At 40.4% G+C, this 20652-nt stretch overlaps 1 protein-coding gene across 8 annotated transcripts in view; it reads left to right on the forward strand.

Annotated features, from left to right (window-relative positions):
- The window catches only part of kcnip4a (potassium voltage-gated channel interacting protein 4a), a 1016612-nt gene that overhangs the window by 973972 nt on the left and 21988 nt on the right, over positions 1-20652 (forward strand). For all 8 annotated transcript variants that reach the window (XM_063043372.1, XM_063043374.1, XM_063043378.1 and 5 more), the window contains 2 exons: positions 11680-11749; positions 16575-16645. In XM_063043372.1, the coding sequence (XP_062899442.1) occupies positions 11680-11749; positions 16575-16645 (141 nt within the window). The remainder of the gene's footprint in view (positions 1-11679; positions 11750-16574; positions 16646-20652) is intronic.

Below are 20652 nucleotides of genomic sequence, written 5' to 3' on the forward strand. Positions count from 1 at the left end.
ATAACATCTTGAAGAGAAAGAGCAGGTATAGACGATCCCCCGAGCTCAGGTTGAATGCATAATTCTTTGAAAGAGCCAGCAAAAACATTATAAGCCAAATGGTTGTGGGCAATGCTGCTTCTGTGTGTGAGCCACTAAAATAATACTGATTCTCTCCATAATATTTGCAGGTAAACAAACTGCAATATGTTACCAAGGCTACAAAACTTAACTTAGTTTTGCAGTCAAACAAAATAACCATTAATCTGTATCAATTATCATAGTAGCATAATGCATTAAAAACATCTGTAATGGAATTTCAATGAGATATTTTCATTTACATGAAATTCCTCATGGTTCTAGCCTCACCTCTCATTTAATTTCCAAATCTTGGCAAGTCCAGGAGCCTGTTGCCAAGAATACTGATATAAAACCATTTAAATGCATTGCTACCAGCGAACGTCCTACTTATCTCAAAAATGCAGCTGCAACTGGGCCTGAAAAATATTCAGTAAGAGTTTTAGTTTTGATTCATAATATCCCTCTGAGGAAAATGGAAAATATATTAAAACTGAGTTTTTGTAGCTCACTTGTTTCTTTTATAATGACTTGGGGGACTAACACTGAATAAACTTACCTGCTAAGCAAATTCACTGAAGGTCTTCATAAAACCTCTTTGCCCCAGATGAATTAGGCAGTGGGTAAGGAAAGCAGAATAGTGCTCTTTTACTGGCCCTAACAAAACCTGTTTCTACGACTGTTACAAGACAGCTTCATTTGATCCTAAAAAAGATTATCCCTTTTTGGTGAAATTCAGATTGTGCAAATTGGTGGTGGTGACATCCGTTAGGCCTGCGAGACCATGGATCTGCGCCTGGAAAGTCTTGCTTCAGTCTGTGAATTGTAACACCAAGATCTAAAAGTTCATCTGCACAAAGTCTCCAGGCTTAATGTGGTGTTCGAGCAACACACGCAAAATGCTGGAGGAACTCAGCAGGCCAGGCAGCGTCTATGGAAAAAAGCACAGTCGACGTTTCAGGCCGAAATCCTTCAGCAGGACTGTTAGCACTTTCCCAAACAGTTTTTAAAAGCTTAAAATAAGCTAAATCCATGAGCACAAATGAACATTAGGGGTTAAATTTAAGTTAGTAGCACTGCTTCTCAGGGCTCAAGAGGTAACCCTTTTAAAGAGCCCCACATGGTTACAACCAGCTTGCTTCTAGCTACTGGGAAGCGTGGGCAACAAATAAATGCGGATGGTGAAGTCCTCCATTGGAGGTGGTGAAGTCCTTCATTGAGCTGAGGGAGCCTGAACATTTGTTCTGAAGAACAGAGCATGCCAGAGACAACTTCCACTTGCAAAGGGTGCTTGGTGCCGGAAGTTGCTCAGGAGGGAACTAACTGTATGAGTACCCTCAGATAATGTTGCACTTCTGGGAGCTTTGTGATGCAGCTGTAAGCTCTTCTCGGGTATGAATGAAAGCTATGCGATCAGTGAAAATTGTCAGTTCCTCACTTCACGGATTGATCTTTCTAATTTTAGGCTGTTGTTGATTTCTGATAAATACAAGTTCACTTCGGACAAGCACGTGTCCTGCTATCAAGTCTAACACCATCATCACCCTCACTCTCTGAAGCCTTGCCTCAGGATCCTTTCAGATAGTTTATGCTGAAACATAAGTTTCCTGCTGCACTGCACAATCAAAATAAACTCCATCAGCAAAGCAGGAGACATTTGAATTTTAGACAATAAGACCAAAAGAATAAGGAGCAGAATTAGGCCATGTGGCCCATCAAGTCTGCTTCAGCATTCCATTATGGCCAATTCCTTATTCATCTTAAAACCATTCTCCTGCCTATTCCCCATAACCTTTGATGTGCTGATTAATCAAGCACCAATCAACCTCCGACTTAAATATGCCTAATGATTTGACCTTCTCAGCCATCTGTGAGAAAAAAATTCCACAGATTCACTACCCTCTGGCTAAAGAAAGTAAATGAATGTTCCTCAATTCTGAGGCTGTGCTCTCTGGTCCTCGACTCTCCCACTATTGGAAACATCCTCTCCACATCTTTCAATATTGAATAGGTTTCAATGGATCGCTTCTCATTAGAAGAACTCCAGTAAGTACAGGCTCAGAGACATCAAATGCTCCTCGTATATTAACCCTTTCATTCCTGGGACCTTTCTCATGAATATCCTCTGGACTCTCTCCAATGCCAGCACATCCTTTATTAGATAAGAGACCCAAAACAGCTCACAATACTCCAAGTGTAGTCTGACTAATGGATTACAAGGCCTTAGCATTAAACACTTGCTTTCGTATTCTAGCCCTCTCGAAATAAATGCTGACATTGCATTTGCCTTCCTTACCCCTGACTCAACCTGCATGTTAACCTCTAGGGGATCCTGCACATGGACTCCAAAGCCCCTCTGCACCTCTGATTTGTGTATTTTCTCCCCACTTACGAAATAGTCCACTCCTTTGTTCCTTCTGCCAAAGTGCATGACCATGCAACTCCCTACATTGTATTCCATCTGTCACTTATTTGCCAACTTCCCCCAATCTATCTAATTCTCTCTGCTTGAATTACCTGCCCATCCACCCATCTTCATATCATCCACAAACGTGGCCACAAAGCCATCAATTCTTTCATTGAAATCATTGACATACAAAGAAAAAAAGAAGCAGTCCCAACACTAGCCCCTGAAGCACACCACTAATCACCAGCTACCAACCAGAAAAGGCCCCCTCTTTATCCCCACTCATTGAGTTCTGCCAGTAGGCAGATCTTCTATTCATTCTAGTACCTTTCCCATAATAACATGGGCTCTTATTTTGTTAAGCAGCCTTATGTGTGGCACCTTATCAAAGGCCTCCTGAAAATCCAATTAAACAATACCTACTGATTCTCCTTTGTCCATCCTGACTTTTTTCCTCAAAGAATCCCAACAGATTTGTCAGGCAAGTTTCTCCTTGCAGACTTTGGCCCATTTCATCACTGGCCTCCACATATCCCAGTATCTCATCCTCAATAACAGAATCCAACATCTTTCTAAGGACTGAAGTCAGGCTAACTGACCTATAATTTCCTTACTTCTACCTCCCTCCCTTCATGAAGAGTGGAGTGATTTTTGCAATTTTTCTGTACTTCAAGAAATATTCCAGAATCTAGTGATTGTTGAAAGAGCACTACAAATGCCTCCACTATCTCTTCAGCTACCACTTTCAAACCCTAGGGTGTAGTCCATTAGGTCTTTGGAATGTATCTACCCTGCACCTTCCCAGTTGCCCACAGAAACTCCATCTCCATCGTATCTGCCTTCACCCTGACAGTGTCCCCTTCCAATCAGCTTTGCTCAGTTCCTCTACCCTGTAATTTTCTTTACTCCACTTTAATACTGATACATCCAATTTTAGCTTCTCCTTCTCAAGCTGCAGGGTGAATTCTGTCATATTATGATCACTAACATTTCCTTTACCTAAATTCCTAATCGGATCTGGGCCATGGCATTATGCCCAATTCAGAATTGTGATTCCCCTCGTGAGCTTAATTGTAAGCTGCTCTAAAAAGCCATCGCATAGACGTTTTTAAAATTCCCTCTCTTGGGATGCAGCACCAACCGGATTCAATTTTGTTGAATGTGACAAATGCATTTGGCTGCAGTACATAGTTATTAATAATGTATATGATTATCAAAGGCAGCCATGTCCTTTCAGGCACCTCACTGGCAATTTCCTACCTTCAGTATCTTCTGCATAGGTAAGCTTCTTCTGGTTCTCACTGTTCTCTGCACGTTCTTCTGCGTCTGAAGCAGACTCAGCAACCTGCCTCCCATTGTTGCAGTACATTCCTTCTTTACCAGCACCCTGATAGTTGAAAGGCTGTTGGCTGTGTTGTCATCAACCCCCATTCGGCTGCTTCTTGAGATCAGAACCGTGAGGAAAGTTGAAGCAGGTATTTTGCTCCTCTTCTGTCAAATTACCTTCTTCTGTCTATCCTCCTGTTTTTCTATTCAGTTGAATTGGAACCTCTTTTTTTTAATGATTTCTTCATTCAGTGAAGGATATGCTGAAGCCACCTCAGACATTGTAAATGGGATTCTAGTTTATGTCAGCCTGCTTGATACCTACCTTACATGAAGTCTCCCTATAAGCTTCAGGAGAGATATGCCTGACCCTTCAAATAATATTCAACTTGAGCCTTTGGTGTAATGAAGCATTGGCTCTTCTGTGAGTGAACAGTATCAGTCATGCATCAGGCTTAGGTGGTTGCATTATCTCAATGGAGATTACTTTGGGCATTGCAACACCTTTGATGACATTTTAATGAGACATCAGGGAAAAAATGACAGGTTTCACAAGAAACTCGTACCACAGAGATAATACAGTATCACTGAGCAGAATTAACTCTCCCTGAAGCATACATAAAACTGATTACGTAGGGAGTGCTTCCTAATAGTCTTCAAAGAGCATCATTTAATGGAAAATTTCAGCAGAACAAGTACATGTAAGGTTCTAGGCTCAGCTATCAAATTCTTCCTATCAGTGGGCTTGTTTTATAATTTGAGAGGTTAGTCTATGACTCTGCCATAGTTGGATGCATCAGCAAGGGAGGTGAGGTTGAGTACAGGTCTACGGTAGGAAACTTTGTCACATGGTGCAAGCAGAATTATCTGCAGCTTAATGTGAAAAACACTAAGGAGCTGTTGGTAGACCTGAGGAGAGCTAAGGTACCGGTGACCGCTGCTTCCATGTAGGGGGTCAGTGTGGACATGGTGGAGGATTAAAAATACCTGGGGATACAAATTGACAATAAACTGGACTGGTCTAAGAACACTGAGGCTGTCTACAAGAAGGGTCAGAGCCGTCTCTATTTTCTGAGGAGACTGAGGTCCTTTAACATCTGCCGGACGATGCTGAGGATGTTCTACGAGTCTGTGGTGGCCAGTATGATCATGCTTGCTGTTGTGTGCTGGTGCAGTAGGCTGAGGGTGGCAGACACCAACAGAATCAACAAACTCATTCGTAAGGCCAGTGATGTTGTGGGGATGGAACTGGACTCTCTGACGGTGGTGTCTGAAAAGAGGATGCTGTCTAAGTTGCATGCCATCTTGGACAATGTCTCCCATCCACTACATAATGTACTGGGTGGGCACAGGAGTACATTCAGCCAGAGACTCATTCCACTGAGATGCAACACAGAGCGTCATAGGAAGTCATTCCTGCCTGTGGCCATCAATCTTTACAACTCCTCCCTTGGAGGGTCAGACACCCTGAGCCGATAGGCTGGTCCTGGACTTATTTCATAATTTACTGGCATAATTTACATATTTCTATTTAACTATTTATGGTTCTATTACTATTTATTATTTATGTTGCAACTGTAATGAAAACCAATTTCCCCCAGGATCAATAAAGTATGACTATGACTATTTATCCAATCAGGTTTCAGCTGTTCCACCTTGCTTGCAATTGGATTTCAATTCTCACTTAGAGCAAGACCTTTGTTTTTGTTAATTTTTTTTTCCTTAAGTTTTATTTCAATGGCTTCCTTCACCGGGCAGTCCCAAAAGCCATTGGCACAGCACAAGTAGTTTTGTGCCGTCAAAGTCAATCCTATCGCCATTGCAAATGCCATGTTCTGCTACCACCAATTTTTCCGGGAAACCCAAGTGGATATCTCCTGTGCTCCTTGATGGGGTTTCCACTGTGTGTCCTATCTGGCCAATATGCATTGCTCCGCATTCACAGGGAGTCCTGTAAACACCAGCCACCCTGAATCCCAGGTCATCGTTGACCCACATAAGCTGTGATTTGAGCTTCCTTACGGGTTTGTGGATGGCATTAATCCAGTATTTCTTCAGCATCCTGCTGATCCTTCCAAAAACCACGGGAATATAGGGAAGACAGCCGGTAGCAATGGGTTCCTCCTCGTTGTTAGGTTTCCTGGTTTTTCTGTTGGCATTTTTAAGGGGCCGATTGATTTTCTTCACCTTGTAGCCGTTCTGTAGGAATGTCGTGTGTAATTGTCTTATTTCCTTGGGGAGATTCTCCGGGTCTGAAATAGTTTTTTCACGGTTAATCCAAGTAGAGCGAACCGCTCTACATTAGGAGGCATAATGGTGCCTGTTATTATTGAGGTATAAGTCCATGAGACTGGGTTTCTGATGGACGCCATGTCCAAGGCTACATAGAAACATAGAAACATAGAAAATAGGTGCAGAAGTAGGCCATTCGGCCCTTCGAGCCTGCACCGCCATTTATTATGATCATGGCTGATCATCCAACTCAGAACCCTGCACCAGCCTTCCCTCCATACCCCCTGATCCCCATAGCCACAAGGGCCGTATCTAACTCCCTCTTAAATATAGCCAATGAACTGGCCTCAACTGTCTCCTGTGGCAGAGAATTCCACAGATTCACCACTCTCTGTGTGAAGAAGTTTTTCCTCATCTCGGTCCTAAAAGGCTTCCCCTTTATCCTCAAACTGTGACCCCTCATTCTGGATATCCTCAAACTGTGACCCCTCATTCTACCATCCGGTTTCAGTCATATTAGAATGTCCAGAAATGGGAGGCAACTATTCTTCTCCACCTCCATCGTAAATTGAATGTTCATACGTATGCTGTTCATATGGTCCTAGAACTGTTGGAGTGCCTGGAGTTCTTGAAGTCACACTACGAAGGTACTATTAACGTATCTGAAACTGCATTGGGGCATAGGGTGATGAACTTGGAGCCCCCTCCTCAAAGTCTTCAATGTAGAAATTAGCAATAGCCAGTGACAAGGGTGATCCCATGAACTGTTTGTTCATAGTAGGTCCCCTTACAGAGGAAGTATAATGATGTAAGGGTGTGTTCAAAAGGATCAATGGTACCCCTATCAAAACTTGACCACAGGAGAAGCAAGCTGTCCTTAGTGGGGGCTCTCACCACATTGACACTGATCATTATGCCCTCTGGGGTCAGCTGGATGTTGGTTATCGTTTTTACACAGTCGGTTGGATTCATGGTGTGATGCTAATAGCCTGCAGCAAAGGGGAACAGCATGGTATTTAAATGCTTAGTGGGGTAGTAAGTCAGAGAATCTATCCCACTGACAATAGACCTCAGGGGGAATATGTATCTTAGAGAGCCCATAAAGTTACTAGTGCCTGAGGCAGAAGGCAGCTTATGGAGGTCAAAGTTGACCTGGTACTCAGAACAGCTGGCATTTACAGAACTCCCTGTGAATGTGGAGCAGCGTATATCAGCCAGAGGGGACGCATGGTGGAAACCTGCATCGAGGAGCACAGGAGGTGTATCCATTTGGGTTACCCAGAGAAATCGGCAGTAGCAGAACATTGCATTCACATTGGCCATAGGATTAACTTCGTCGGCACAAAACTACAGTGCCAAGCCATTTGCTTTTGGGACTGTCTGGTAAAGGAAGCCATTGAAGTAAAACTAGAGGAAAAGAATTTTAACAAAGACGAAGGTCTCGCTCTAAATAAGAACTGGAATTTGATTCTAAATAAGATGGGTCAGCGGAAACCTAATTGGATGAGGACTGACCGATCAAGAGGGGCGGACGATAGTGTATAAATACCATGGGACTAGACATGCCCAGGCATCAACTCTGATGGAGATGGCAGAATTCATCCTCAAATCATCGGTTAAAATCAATATCTGTACCTGGCTGGAAGCCCGGGAAGAGTTTATCCATCATATACTCCAGGAAAGCACGAGACCCTATTTTGATCTACGTTTGTAGATTACTGTTTTTAGATGTTTGTAGAATTTTAGTTTTAATGTTTCATAGAGTGTAAGGTATCCAATCTTACTGAAAGCACATAAATTAGCCCAGTGAATCTCACCTAGACTGTCTCCAATGCTAGTATACAAGTAGTATTTCTTAAGTTAGGGAAGCAAAACTGTGCACATCCTCACTAATACACCATCCACGTATTCAAGGGGACATAGAACTTTAATAGTGTGGTGTTGGAGGCCTCAATACTGTGACAAGAAAGACAGATCTTAGACACCTTCCAGGTAGCTTCAGTCATAATAGCAGGTTACTATTGCAACCAGTGGCCTTTACAAGCAAAATCACTGGAGGTTTAATGGATAGAAGAGGTCCTTAGATGATGGTACTTCAGCTAATGCAGTAATCTTCCACTGTCAATGTATACTATGTGTTCAATTTCCAAATGAAAAATGAGAGAAGCCATAGGAGCAACCAGAATCTATCACTTTACCCAATATAATTATATTTGTTCTTTTCCAATTTATGACTGATGACAATCTATATGCAGTTTCTAGTAGCTGTAAATCTTTTTCTTGATCTATAAAAGAGTCAAAGAATAAACTGAAAATGGACGCTGACTAATTTAGCTGCATAATACCCATTTCTCTGACACTAAACAGACATGGTGGACAGGAGAGGCTAACTCTTTTGGAGGAGAAAATAGTTGAGGACTAAGGGTATAAGGCTGGCCTGGAATAAGGAACTTGTTGGATGAGGTGCAATGAAAGAGGCTTGTCCGATCCATTATCCCTCAGCAGGATCCTGTCTTATGTTACGTACCCCGTAACTGGGTTGCCAAACCAGCAGAAATGGATCACTCAGTTGGAGTCTGGAGTACTAGAACTAAGAAAGTTTTATTAAAGAAACAAGCAACACATTAATCGAAAGGATAATAAATGCAACAGTTCAGCGATGATAAACGCACATGTGCACAGAATTAAGATAACAGCATCAATCAAGCTCTATCGTTGTCTAGGGGTAAATGACCAATTTCAAAATGACTCAAAGTTCAGTCCAGTTAGTAGTTCAGTTCGCAGTAATCGTTGCCATGGCGATGGACAAGGTGGGGGAAGAGAGACAGAGAGAACAGGAACAACTGATCATTCAGAACGGCTTCACTCACAGACCAGCAAGATGGCTCACAGACCAGCGAGATGGCTCACAAACAGCTTTTGGGCGGGTCCTTGGTGATGTCACCTGAGGTCACTGACTGTGACCCCTCCTCCAGATGCGGTCGATCCTCTGCAGTGAACCCGGCACCCAGGCAAGGGCGGACACACACCGGGTTCCCGCTGATCGTACCTTTCCACCCTTGTCGTTATCTGGTACTTCTCACCCACTCGTGAGAGGCGCACCGCTTCCAGGGTCTCGTTACCTCGGGTGGCGTGTGTGTCGCCTTAGCGAACCTGTCCCTTTTTATCCCCCTGCTGGGGTATCGCCTGTCCATCACTTCAAACAGTTCAAGGTTCAAAGGGGGGGAGCCGCTCCAGACAGCTCTCTCTCCCACATCCCTTCATTACACATCTCCAGACGCTGCTCCATTGTTCCTTATCTCTCCTTCCCCTGAGGGCAGGTGGCAGACCAACTGCTGATGCCACTGATGCTAGCCCAGGCCAGCAAACATCTTAACTTTATGTGTATTCTCGTAACACTATCAACCCACAAGAGCCGCAGTGATCCCTTTCTGTTGCAACATTCTTGACATTCAGCTCTTCCCCCATCCTGTTTGTGCACTTCCTCTCCATTTTCAAATGCTGTTCACCTATCCACCCGATTTTTCTCCCACTCATCCACTGTCATTTCTCACCACTGCTTTTCTCACCCTCTATTCTCAAGTAAAAAAAACGACAGATGTTGTTCATATTCAGCAGGTCAAGCAACGGCTTTCAAGGCTAACATATGCAGGTTGATAATCATCCATCAGAACTAAGAAATATTGGAAATTAAAGGTTTTTAAAGTTGAAGAGGAAGGGGAAAGATACAGGGAATATCTCTAAATAGTTGAAAACCAAAATGGTGAAGGTGGTATGTGCTGTCAACAGTGCCTGGGAGAGTATAGCGAAAGTGATTTAATCACCGCTATTCACCCTGGGCGAAATATAAATAGAAATAAATGAGTGAAGATGACTGTTAGAGAAAGAGAAAACAAAAACAAAGGTAGAATTGTGAAATGCAAAACACTGTGCTGGAAATCTGAAATATAAGAAGATGCTATAAAGGACCAACAGATGAGGTGATCTTGTTACAGAAAAATTAACATAATATTACAGATAGATAACCTGTCATTAGAGCCAACTAGTTCATGCACAAACTGAAATAGCTGATTATCTGAAATGGTTAAATTCATTGTCAAGTCATGAAAAATCATACTTTGATGACGCGTTACTTGTTCATATTGGTCAGTAAAAAAAAGAGGGCTAAGACACTGAGGTTGCTATAAGTGTGGGATGGAGAATTAAAGTGAGAGGCAAGTGGAAGCTTGGACTCACCTTTGCAAGCTAAATGAAGGAATTCTCCACTGTGGAGAAAAAAAAAACTTTTCACATGCAAAAAAGTCCAGTTTTCTGAACTGAAGGAGCTATATATATCAACGCTTTACATGAAAAAAATAGTTGGGTGTCTGGAAGGTGGACAGGAAGAGGTTAACAGAGAGGAACTGCATCTCCTGTGGTAGCAAGGAAAGCTACCGCTAGAAAGGGGATGGGGTTATATGCAGATGGAAGAGAGAACCAGGGTGGGAACTTTCCCTTCAAAAAGTCGTGGAAATTACAGTAATTATGTGAATTTACTAGGAATTTCTTTTGCTCCTGTCTATTCTTATGCAAGCCATATATTAGGCCATGCCTCTGTGGAAAGTTACTACAGGTTTGAGGACAACGTAGGGAGAGGGTTGTGGGTGAGTAATTGTTGAGTAGGGAGAACTCTTGGTGGTTGATGATGGTGCAGTTTCAGGCAGTGAGCTGAATCATACTCAACACGATGTCCTTTAGGAGAATGTATCCCTGCTCTGTTTGATCTAAATGTGAGAATAGTTCTTTATCTGGCTTGTTTTTACTATTTATCATACAACCAATAATGGAAAATAGTTAGATAATAATTAAATAATTAAATAGACAGAAAGAGCTTTGAAAAAAAATGTAACCAATCACTAGTTTCTGTGTGAAATGGCTCTTTAAATTATATACTTCATTATGTAAATTAGACAGTTCATTGGTTGGAAGAAAGACAAATATTAATGGCCAAATTTAATTCCTGATGTTGGTATCAATTTACAAAAATGACTTGTCCAATGAGAAGACATCGGATCTGAAGAAGTTTATCTACTCAACTCCTGTAGCACATTGGAGCGAAATATAGAATTACTATTTTAGGTCAAAGACCTTACGTTAGAAATTGATGTCAGCTTTGAAAAATCAAAGTTGAACTGGCCCTTTAAGGAAAACCCTTTCTAGGCAGTTACAATAGTGTTACTATTTTTTTAATAGTTTATTCTAACTGGTGCTAATTTATAATCAGTCTGTTTTGACATAAGAACCATTTAGTTTAATAATTAACTAAAAATATAATTTTCAACACATTTACAGTGCACATTGAAAATATCTCACTTGTTTGCTGCCATGGATTGTAATTTCACAATTGTCAAGCTACAAACCATTTGTTACTATTAATTTAGAGATCATAAGCCTAAAAGATATTTTGCACCAGAAACCAAATCAATGTTTGAATTGATTTTAAAACCACAATATTAAATGATTTCTTATGCAGTTCTGTGGCAACAATTCTTGTAAGAAATTACATGATGTGCATATATCTGATTTACAGTGACTGTTATGTTAATACTGAGATCAATGTAAGATTACACTTGGCTTCAGCAGATAGGACTTATTAATTTGTGTATGTTCGTCTCCAGGAATGTCCCAGTGGGATAGTCAATGAAGAGACATTCAAAGAGATTTATGCACAGTTCTTTCCCCAGGGTGGTGAGTACTTATAGAGATAACACCAATACTTACATTATTGCAAAACTATTAATTTATATTGCACTTCTCATATTGTCTCAAACACATCCATACCAATGAAAACATTTTGAAAATGTAATCATTGCTGGGACAAAGTAGCAGCTACATCTTGTACATGGCAAAATTTCACAAATAGTTACGAGATAATATTTATGAGCCGTGATAGCTTAGCAGTTAGAGAGATGCTATCACAGCTCGAAGCATTGGAGTTTGGAGATCAATTCTGATGCCACCTGTAAAGAGTTTGTACATGTGTAGGTTTCCTCTGGGTGCTTAAGTTTCCTCCCACATTCCAAAGACATACTGGTTAGTAGGTTAACTGGTCATTGTAAATTGTCCTGTGTTTGGGCTAGGGTTGCATGAGTAGCTGGTTGGGTGGTGCAGCTTGTTAAGCAGGAAAGGCCTATTCCATGTTGAATCTCTAAATAAAGAAATAACTAGGAAAATAGTTTTAGTCATACTGGTAGAGAGCACTGAAATGTCAAATATGAAGTGCACAAGTCTCTGAAATGGATCTTGAACTTCACAGCTCTCTTGAGGAATGCAAGTAAGATCAGGTGAAGGCCAAGGGTATGCGAATGGTTTAAACCAGGAATGGAAAATACTCATTGGAGCATTTTATTGTGTGATTTCTAGAAATTTTGACAAAATAACTTCAATATTTTCAAAGCCAATAATATCTCATGCATAGAACAGAAAATTGTATTTAAGTTTCAACAATGTTAAATAAAATCAATGTTAAATTGATCCTAGGAACTTCACACTCAAGGCGAAATAGAAGGGACATAGAAATTAAAGAAATTTTTGTGTATTTATTTCTAGATATCAAAATCAGAGTCAAGTTTATTATCACCAGCATGTGACGTGAAATTTGTTAACTTAGCAGCAGCAGTTCAATGGCATAAATAACACAGAAGAAAAAAAAAAAAATAAATTAATTAATAAATCAATTGCAGTATACGTATATTGAATAGATTAAAAATTGTGCAAAAAACAGAAATACTGTCTATTAAAAATAAGTGACGTAGTGTCTAAGGGTTCAAAGTCCATTTAGGAATCGGATGGCAGAGGGGAAGTAGCTGTTCCTGAATTGCTGAGTGTGTGTCTTCAGGCTTCTGTATCTCTTACCTGATGGTAACTGTGAGAAAAGTGCATGCCCTGCGTGCTGGAGGTCCTTAATAATGGACACTGCCTTTCTGAGAAACCGACTCTTGAAGATGTCCTGAGTACTTTGCAGGCTAGTACCCAAGATGGAGCCAACTAAATTTACAGCCCTCTGCAGCTTGTTTCAGTCCTGTGCAGTAGCCCCCCTTCCCCCACCCCCCATACCAGACAGTGATGCAGCTTGTCAGAATGATCTCCACACTACTTGTATAGAAGTTTTTGAGTGTACTGGTTGACATACCAAATCTCTTCAAACTCAATGAAGTATAGCCGCAGCTTTGCCTTCTTTATAACTGCATCAATATGTTGGGACCAGGTTAGATCCTGAGAAATCTTGACACTCAGGAACTTGAAACTGCTCACTCTCTCCATTTCTGATCCTTCTATGAGGATTGGTATGTGTTCCTTCGTCTTACCCTTCATCTTATGAAGTGGGAAATATGTTCAATCTACAAAAAATTGGATCTTACACATTGTGAAGCCAACAATGGTTTTAGCTTGCATTTACGTAGTTCATTTAAAGCGGAAGTAACATAAACCATTCACACTCCTGGTTTTCACCTAATCTTACTTGCACTCTTGCAAAGGTGTCAAATGGCTGTACAGTTCAAGATACAATTCAAAGACTTGTGTATGGGATACAGTATTATGCCTCATGAGTTAAAAGAGACAGTAAGTCAAAGAGAAAATTAGAAAGGTTAACTGATATTTTCATTAAAAATTAGTTTTGAGGAGAGATATGGAGAAATTGTAGGAAAGATATTGAAGAGGAGCACTACAGAAAGACATCAAACATGGAATACCACAACGCAGTCATACCGTGGCCCACCTACTCCAGGTTCATTTCAATGCTTCTCTCCCATATAGTTCTCTAATTTTCATTCATCCATGTGCCTACCTATAAGTCTTTTAAATATCCCTCATATCCCTGCCTCCACCACCATGCCTGGCAGTGCATTCTTTGCATTTACCACTCTGTATAAAATAAAACTACTTCTGATATTCCCCTATACCCTCCTTTGATCACTTTAAAATTATACTTTCTCATGCTAGCCATTTCCATCCAAGGAAAAAGTACTGGCTGTCCATTCTATGCAACTTATCATCTTAAACAACTCTGTCAAGTCACCTCTCATCATCTTTTGCTTCAAAAAGAAAAACTGTAGCTTGATCAACCTTTCCTCATAAGATATGCTCTCCAATACAGGCAGCATCCTGGTAAATCTCCTCTGCACCCACTCTAAGGCTTCCATATCCTTCCTATAATTAGACACCAGAACTGAACACAATATGCCAAGTATGGTCTAACCAGAATTTTGTAGAGCTGCAACATTACCTCATAGCCCTTGAACTTAATCCTCCAACTAATGAAGGCCAACACCCCATATGCCTTCTTAACCACCCTATCAACCTGTGTGGCAACTTTGATCTATGGGCTTGGGACCCAAGATTCCTCTGTTCATCCACACTGCTAAAAATTCTGCCATTACCCTTGTACTGTACCTCCAAGTTCACCCTTCCAAAGTGAATCACTTCATACTTCTCCAAATTGAACTCCATCTGCCAATTTTCAGCCCAACTCTATATCCTGTCAATGTCCTGTTGTATCCTACAACAATCATCTACATTATCCACCACACCGTCAAACTTTATGTCATCTTCAAAGGTACTCACCAACTCTTCCACTTCCTAATCCAAATCAATTATAAAAATCATAAAGAGCAGGGGTCTCAGAATGGATGCCTGCCAAACACCACTGGTCACTGACCTCCAGGCAGAATACGCTCTATTTACTGCCACTGGCTGTCTTTTGTGGGCAAGCCAATTTGGAATCCATGCAGCCAATTTCCCTGGAACCCATGCTCCTGACTTTCTGAATGAGCCTACCTCGGGGAACATTGTTGAGTATCTTACTCAAATCCAAAAACTGCAACCAGCACTCTACCTTCATCAACTTATTTTGTCACTTCCTCAAAAAAGTCAGTCAGGCTTGAAAAGCATGACCTGCTCCTCACAAAGTCATGTTGACTATCCCTAATCAGGCAATACTTCTACAAATGCTCGTAAATTCTGCCTTTCAAATCCTCTCCAACAGTTTTCCCATCACTGACGTAAGACCCACTGATCATTAATTTCCAAGATTATCCACATTGCCTATTTTGAACAAAGGAATAACATTTGCCACCCTCCAATTAAACTAAATCAGGGCATTTTCAATATAGAAACTTAATGTTAGGTGTATGTATACACTTGGCAGTTTGTGTGTGTTTTCCCTACACCAAGTACCGTACAATGTTTTTATTCTGTTTGTTATTTAAAAAATCTAGGGAGGGTCGTGTTAGGGGAGTAGAACATTCCAGAATGGAACCTTTCTTTGTAAGGCCAAAGTCAGTTTTGATGAAGAGAAGCCATGTACAAAATTTCCTACTCGGGCAGTAAACTTAGATGAAACACTAACTTTTTTCAATCCTGGAATGGGATAGTTCAAAGTAGTGTGGGATTGTGATGTGATGATAGAAGTGGATGAAATTGGCCAATTGGTACTCATTTTTAGAAGAATGAGGCATGCAAGGTTTAAGAGAACTTGACAAAGTCAATGCCGAGAGGCTCTTTTCTTAGACTGGAGAATTAAAATCTGGGGGCATATTCCCAGGAAAAAAAGGATTAGACATTTTAGACAGAGATAAACAGAAATACCTTCAATTCTGTCTGTAAATATTCAGAATTCTTTCCCCCAGAAGGTTCTCAGTGCTCAGTCATTAAGCTCAAAGCTGAAATGGAAAGATGTGTAGGTACTAAAAACAAATGAAGAATATGAAAATTGGACAAGAAGCAGCCATGAATTTGTTGAATGTCATAGCAATCTCGGGTTTCCAAATGTTTCTACTTCTCGTGTTTTTCTGGTTTAATTTCATATGATAAACTGAAAATTATGGACAAATGCCATCAGTTCATGCATCATGTTTTTTATTACTTGACCAAGATATCAACAAATATGCTCATGTTGTATTGGCCATATAAGCCACAGTTTTTTGCATTGGGAATGTTCCCTCCTTAACCCCGTACATTCTGAAACGGGTCCCTAAATAATAGTCTGAAAGAGGTTCATTCTCAGCCATAATCCCACAGAATTCCCAAACAAATGCATCCTTTGAGGGAGTTCACCCTCACAATTTTAACACCTTACTACTTACAAATTATTTAAAATTCTATAGCCATCTCAAAAATGGGAGAATATATTTATTGAAACAGCAATATGAATGTGACCATCTCTAACTGAGGAGCAATTTATAATTCAGTTAGCTGCATAGTCACCGTGTCTCAACGAGAAAAGAATTTTGTCTCATCCTAAAAGCTCCTGATAAAATCTAATAGACAGGCAATGAAAAATGACAGTGACCAAAAATGTGATGAATTGTAAGGGATATTTACTTTGCAAGATTAAATTGAATATATGCCTTTTGCTAGACAGTTATGGCTTATTTGAATTTCTTTTTTCTTTTATAGATTGTGTCAGTTCTCTCTGATGTCAAATCCAATAAAGTTCATTAGAACTGAAAGTTTTACAGCATATAATACATTTCAACTATCTTGTTAAGTAATACATTGTTGTCCATTCCAGATGCAACCACGTATGCACATTTTCTGTTTAATGCCTTTGACACAGATCACAATGGTTCAGTAAGTTTTGAGGTGAGTTTTATATTTTTATATGATTTACTGAAATCAAGAATTGCCACAATTCTAGTCATTTTGAAGATTTAAAACTATGCAAAAGTGGCCTGCCAATATTTTGCTTCTTATCAAAATACGTTCCTTGAAATAATGGCCTTTTGTTAGTTTTCCATGTGATTGTCCCAAAACAAAATCCAGCTAACATTACCAGGCTATAATTGCCACTGTTCACAGAAATCAGAGTATTCACAGCAGAGGAGTAATGCAGGGAAGAAATGGTCTGACACGTAAGTCTCCCAACATGTGTGCAGAAGAGTAAACTCAAATGAATCTTGTTATGCCAAAGATTCAAATTAGTATGTTTTAGAATCTTCACCTTGGCTAATAGGTACTTAGTGATTCGCTGCCTGTGCTAATGAAAACTAAGATTTCAGGCACAGGAAGTGATTCATGTGAGAGGAACATAGAGAACTGTGGTTGTGGAATGGACGAGGGTAGTAGGGTGGAATGTAGTCATTCTCAGTTGACTGGGGGTTGTATAATTTGTTAGAGACAGCGGCAATTTACCTCCTGGAACAGAACATGAAGGAGAGTGAGGGATCTAGTTGGCAGATCATTGATAGAGTTCACAGTGAGATTTGATTAGGGGGGATAAAATATTCAAATAAGAAAAGAGTATCCTTTATGCATTTGTGGTATTACTTCCATAGATACCAGACTTGTGTGCATATTGGTATTATAAGAGATTGCAAGATTAGCAGTACTGCTAAGAATCAGGTTTCAGTTCATGGGATCCAGGGAAAAAGGGAAGTGCTTTCATTGAAACAGTCTGCATTTACAGTAGGTAACAGTCAGTGTCTGGATTAATTGATTAAATACAAAGTCTGTAAACAGATGGTTAAACTAAGGTGGGGGGTCTGGCGGTGAGGTAAATTTATCATCTTAAATGGAAAACACAAGACAAGTGGGAGCATTGTTTGGGTAACAATTAGCAGAATGTATTAGAAATTCTCAGAGAGAATTATAAAACATAATGAGTGATTAGTTACATCAGAAAAAAAACAAACTTAACGGAGCGATATTTGATTGCATTGAAGCAAGGTAAATTAATAACTCATTAAAACATCGAACATCGAACAGTACAGCACCAGCGCAGGACCTTCATCCCACAGTGTTGTGCCTAACTTTTAACCTACTCCAAGATCAATATAACCCTTCCTCCCACATTGTTCAATTTCATTCATCCATGTGCCTCTCTAAGAATTTCTTAAATCTCCTTAATATATCTGTCTCCACCACTACCCCAGCAGTGCATTCCACACTCCCACCACTATATGTGTTTAAAGCCTACCTCTGTTATTCCCCCTATACTTTCCACCAATCACCTTAAAATTACGCCCTCTCATATTAGTCATTTCTGTCTCAGACAAATAAGGTGGCTGTCCACTCCATCTAGACCGCTTATCATTTTATGCACCACTACCAAGTCATCTCTCATGTTCCTTCATTCCAAAGAGAAAATCCCTAGCTCACACAACCTCATACGATATGGTCTCTAATTCAAGCATCAACCTGGTAAATCTCCTCTGCACCTTCTCTAATGCTTTCACATCCTTCCTGTAATGAGACAACCAGAACTGATCACAATAATCCAAGGGTGATGTAACCAGAGTTCTCTAGAGCTTCAACATCACCTCACAGCCCTTGAACTCATTTTCCCAGCACATGGTATGCCTTCTTAAACACTGTATCAATTAATGTGGCAACTTTGAGGGATCTATGGATAAGGACCTCAAGATCCCTTTGTACTTCTACACTGCTAACTATCCTATCATTACTCCTATATTCTGCTTTCAGATTTGACCTTCTAAAGTGAATCACTTCATACTTCTCTGGAACAAACTCCAACTGCAGTTTCTCAGCCCAGCTCTGCATCCTACCAATGTCCCGTTGTAGCCCATGGTAATCTTCTACACTAACCACAACACCACCAACCTTCATGTCATCTGCAAACCTACTAACCCACTTTTTCATTTGCTTATCCAAGTCTTCTATAATAATCACAAAGACCAGAGATCCCAGAACAGACTCCTGTGGAACCTCACTGGTCAATGATGTGCAGACTGAATATGCTCCATATCTGTATACTTTGGGCAATTCAATTCCAAATCCATGTAGCCAAGCTGGATCCCATGCTTCCCAACTTTTTAAGTGTGCTCCCAAGGGGCACCTTGTTAAATACCTTACTACAATCCATATATACCACATCCACTGCTCTACCTTTATCTTTGACTTTGAAAAACTTCTATAGATGCACAGCAGGAGAGTATCCTGACTGGTTGCATCACAGGCTGGTATGGAAACGCCAATGCCCAAACAAAAGAAGTCTACAAAAAAATAGTAGAAACAATCCAGTCTGTCACAGGCAAATCCCTCCGCACCACTGAGCACATCCACAAGGAGCGTTACCACAAGAAAGCAGAATCCATTAATATGGACACCCACTATCCAGGCCATGCTCTCTTCTGGCTGCTGCCACCGGGAAGGAGGTATTGGGACCTTAGTTCCCACACCATCAGGTACAGGAACAGTTATTACCTTTCAATTATCAGGCTCCTGGGCCAGCATGAATAACTTCACTCCCCTGAATTATGAATTGATTCCACAATCTATGGACTCATCAACTTTTCTTCTCATTATTTATTTATTTATCTTGCACATTTTGTCTTCTTTTGCAAATTAGTTGTTTGTCAGTTTTTCTATGAAGTTTTTCATTGATTCAATTGCATTTCTGTGCTCTGCTGTGAATGCCCGCAAGAAAATGAATCTTAATGTAGTATACGGCGACACATACATACTTTGAAAATAAACTCAGTTTGAACCTTTGAACTTTGAATCAATTCATTTTGTCACTTCCTCAAAGAATTCAGTCTTGTGAGGCATGACCTGCCTCTCACAAAGCCAAGCTAACTATCCCTGATAAGACTATGCTTTCCCAAATGCTTGTAAATGCTATCTCTAAGAATCATCTATGATAGTTTGCCCAGCACTGATGCAAAACTTACTGGCCTATAATTCCCAGGAATAAATAGATTTGAAAGGTCATCAACATGAAATGTTATTCTCTCAGAATATTATAACAGGTTAGTTAAATTATATGTTGTGAACTAGAACATCAAAGCACAATCATGGTAATGTCATCTGAGTATAATTATACAGGAGGTAATGGAGATCCTTGGATTATTATTCAATTCTCACACAATGGGACTGCCTCCCTCCCTTACCTATTACTGTATCTATATTCAACCTGAACCCATTAGGATGTGCTAAAACTAATCAAGACTCACAGAATGGAATAACTCTGTTTTTTTTTAAAGTTTATTTTATCTGTGCAACACTGCAACCAAATAGAAATCCTCCAAGTAACATAAAATTAAAATAACGCAAGTCAACCAAATATATATTGCAGGAAATATTACAACTATAACAACAAACTGTTCACTACTACAGTCTTTGTATTTCAACAATCTTACAATTTATAACAATGTTAACTCTTAACTGTACCAGTAACCCCTGCCTCAGTACATAACATTTCATTCAATTCTAGACCCACTCTTCCAGATGATTAAAGAAAGCAGTAGGTTCCTAACTGTACTGGCTGATCTAACCTGTGTGCATTTTCCTTACAAGTCACCACAATTCCACACCCCCCCAGCCCCCATCAATTTGCCTATCGCACCAACAAGTCAACAGAGGACGCCATCTCCACGGCACTTCACTCTGCCCTGACCCACCTGGACAGCCCCAACTCTTACGTCAGAATTCTGTTCATTGACTTTAGTTTGGCATTCAGTACTGTGATCCCCTCCAAGCTGATCTCCAAACTTCGCCAGCTTGGTGTTAGCTCATCCCTCTGCAATTGGACCTTGGACTTTCTGACTAACAGACCCCAATCAGTTAAGTTAGACAACCTCTCCTCCTCCGCTGTCACCCTGAACACCAGCGTGCCTCAAGGCTGTGTGCTG

The sequence above is a fragment of the Mobula hypostoma genome, chromosome 3 (assembly GCF_963921235.1).
Source record: "Mobula hypostoma chromosome 3, sMobHyp1.1, whole genome shotgun sequence".
NCBI lineage: Eukaryota > Metazoa > Chordata > Chondrichthyes > Myliobatiformes > Myliobatidae > Mobula > Mobula hypostoma.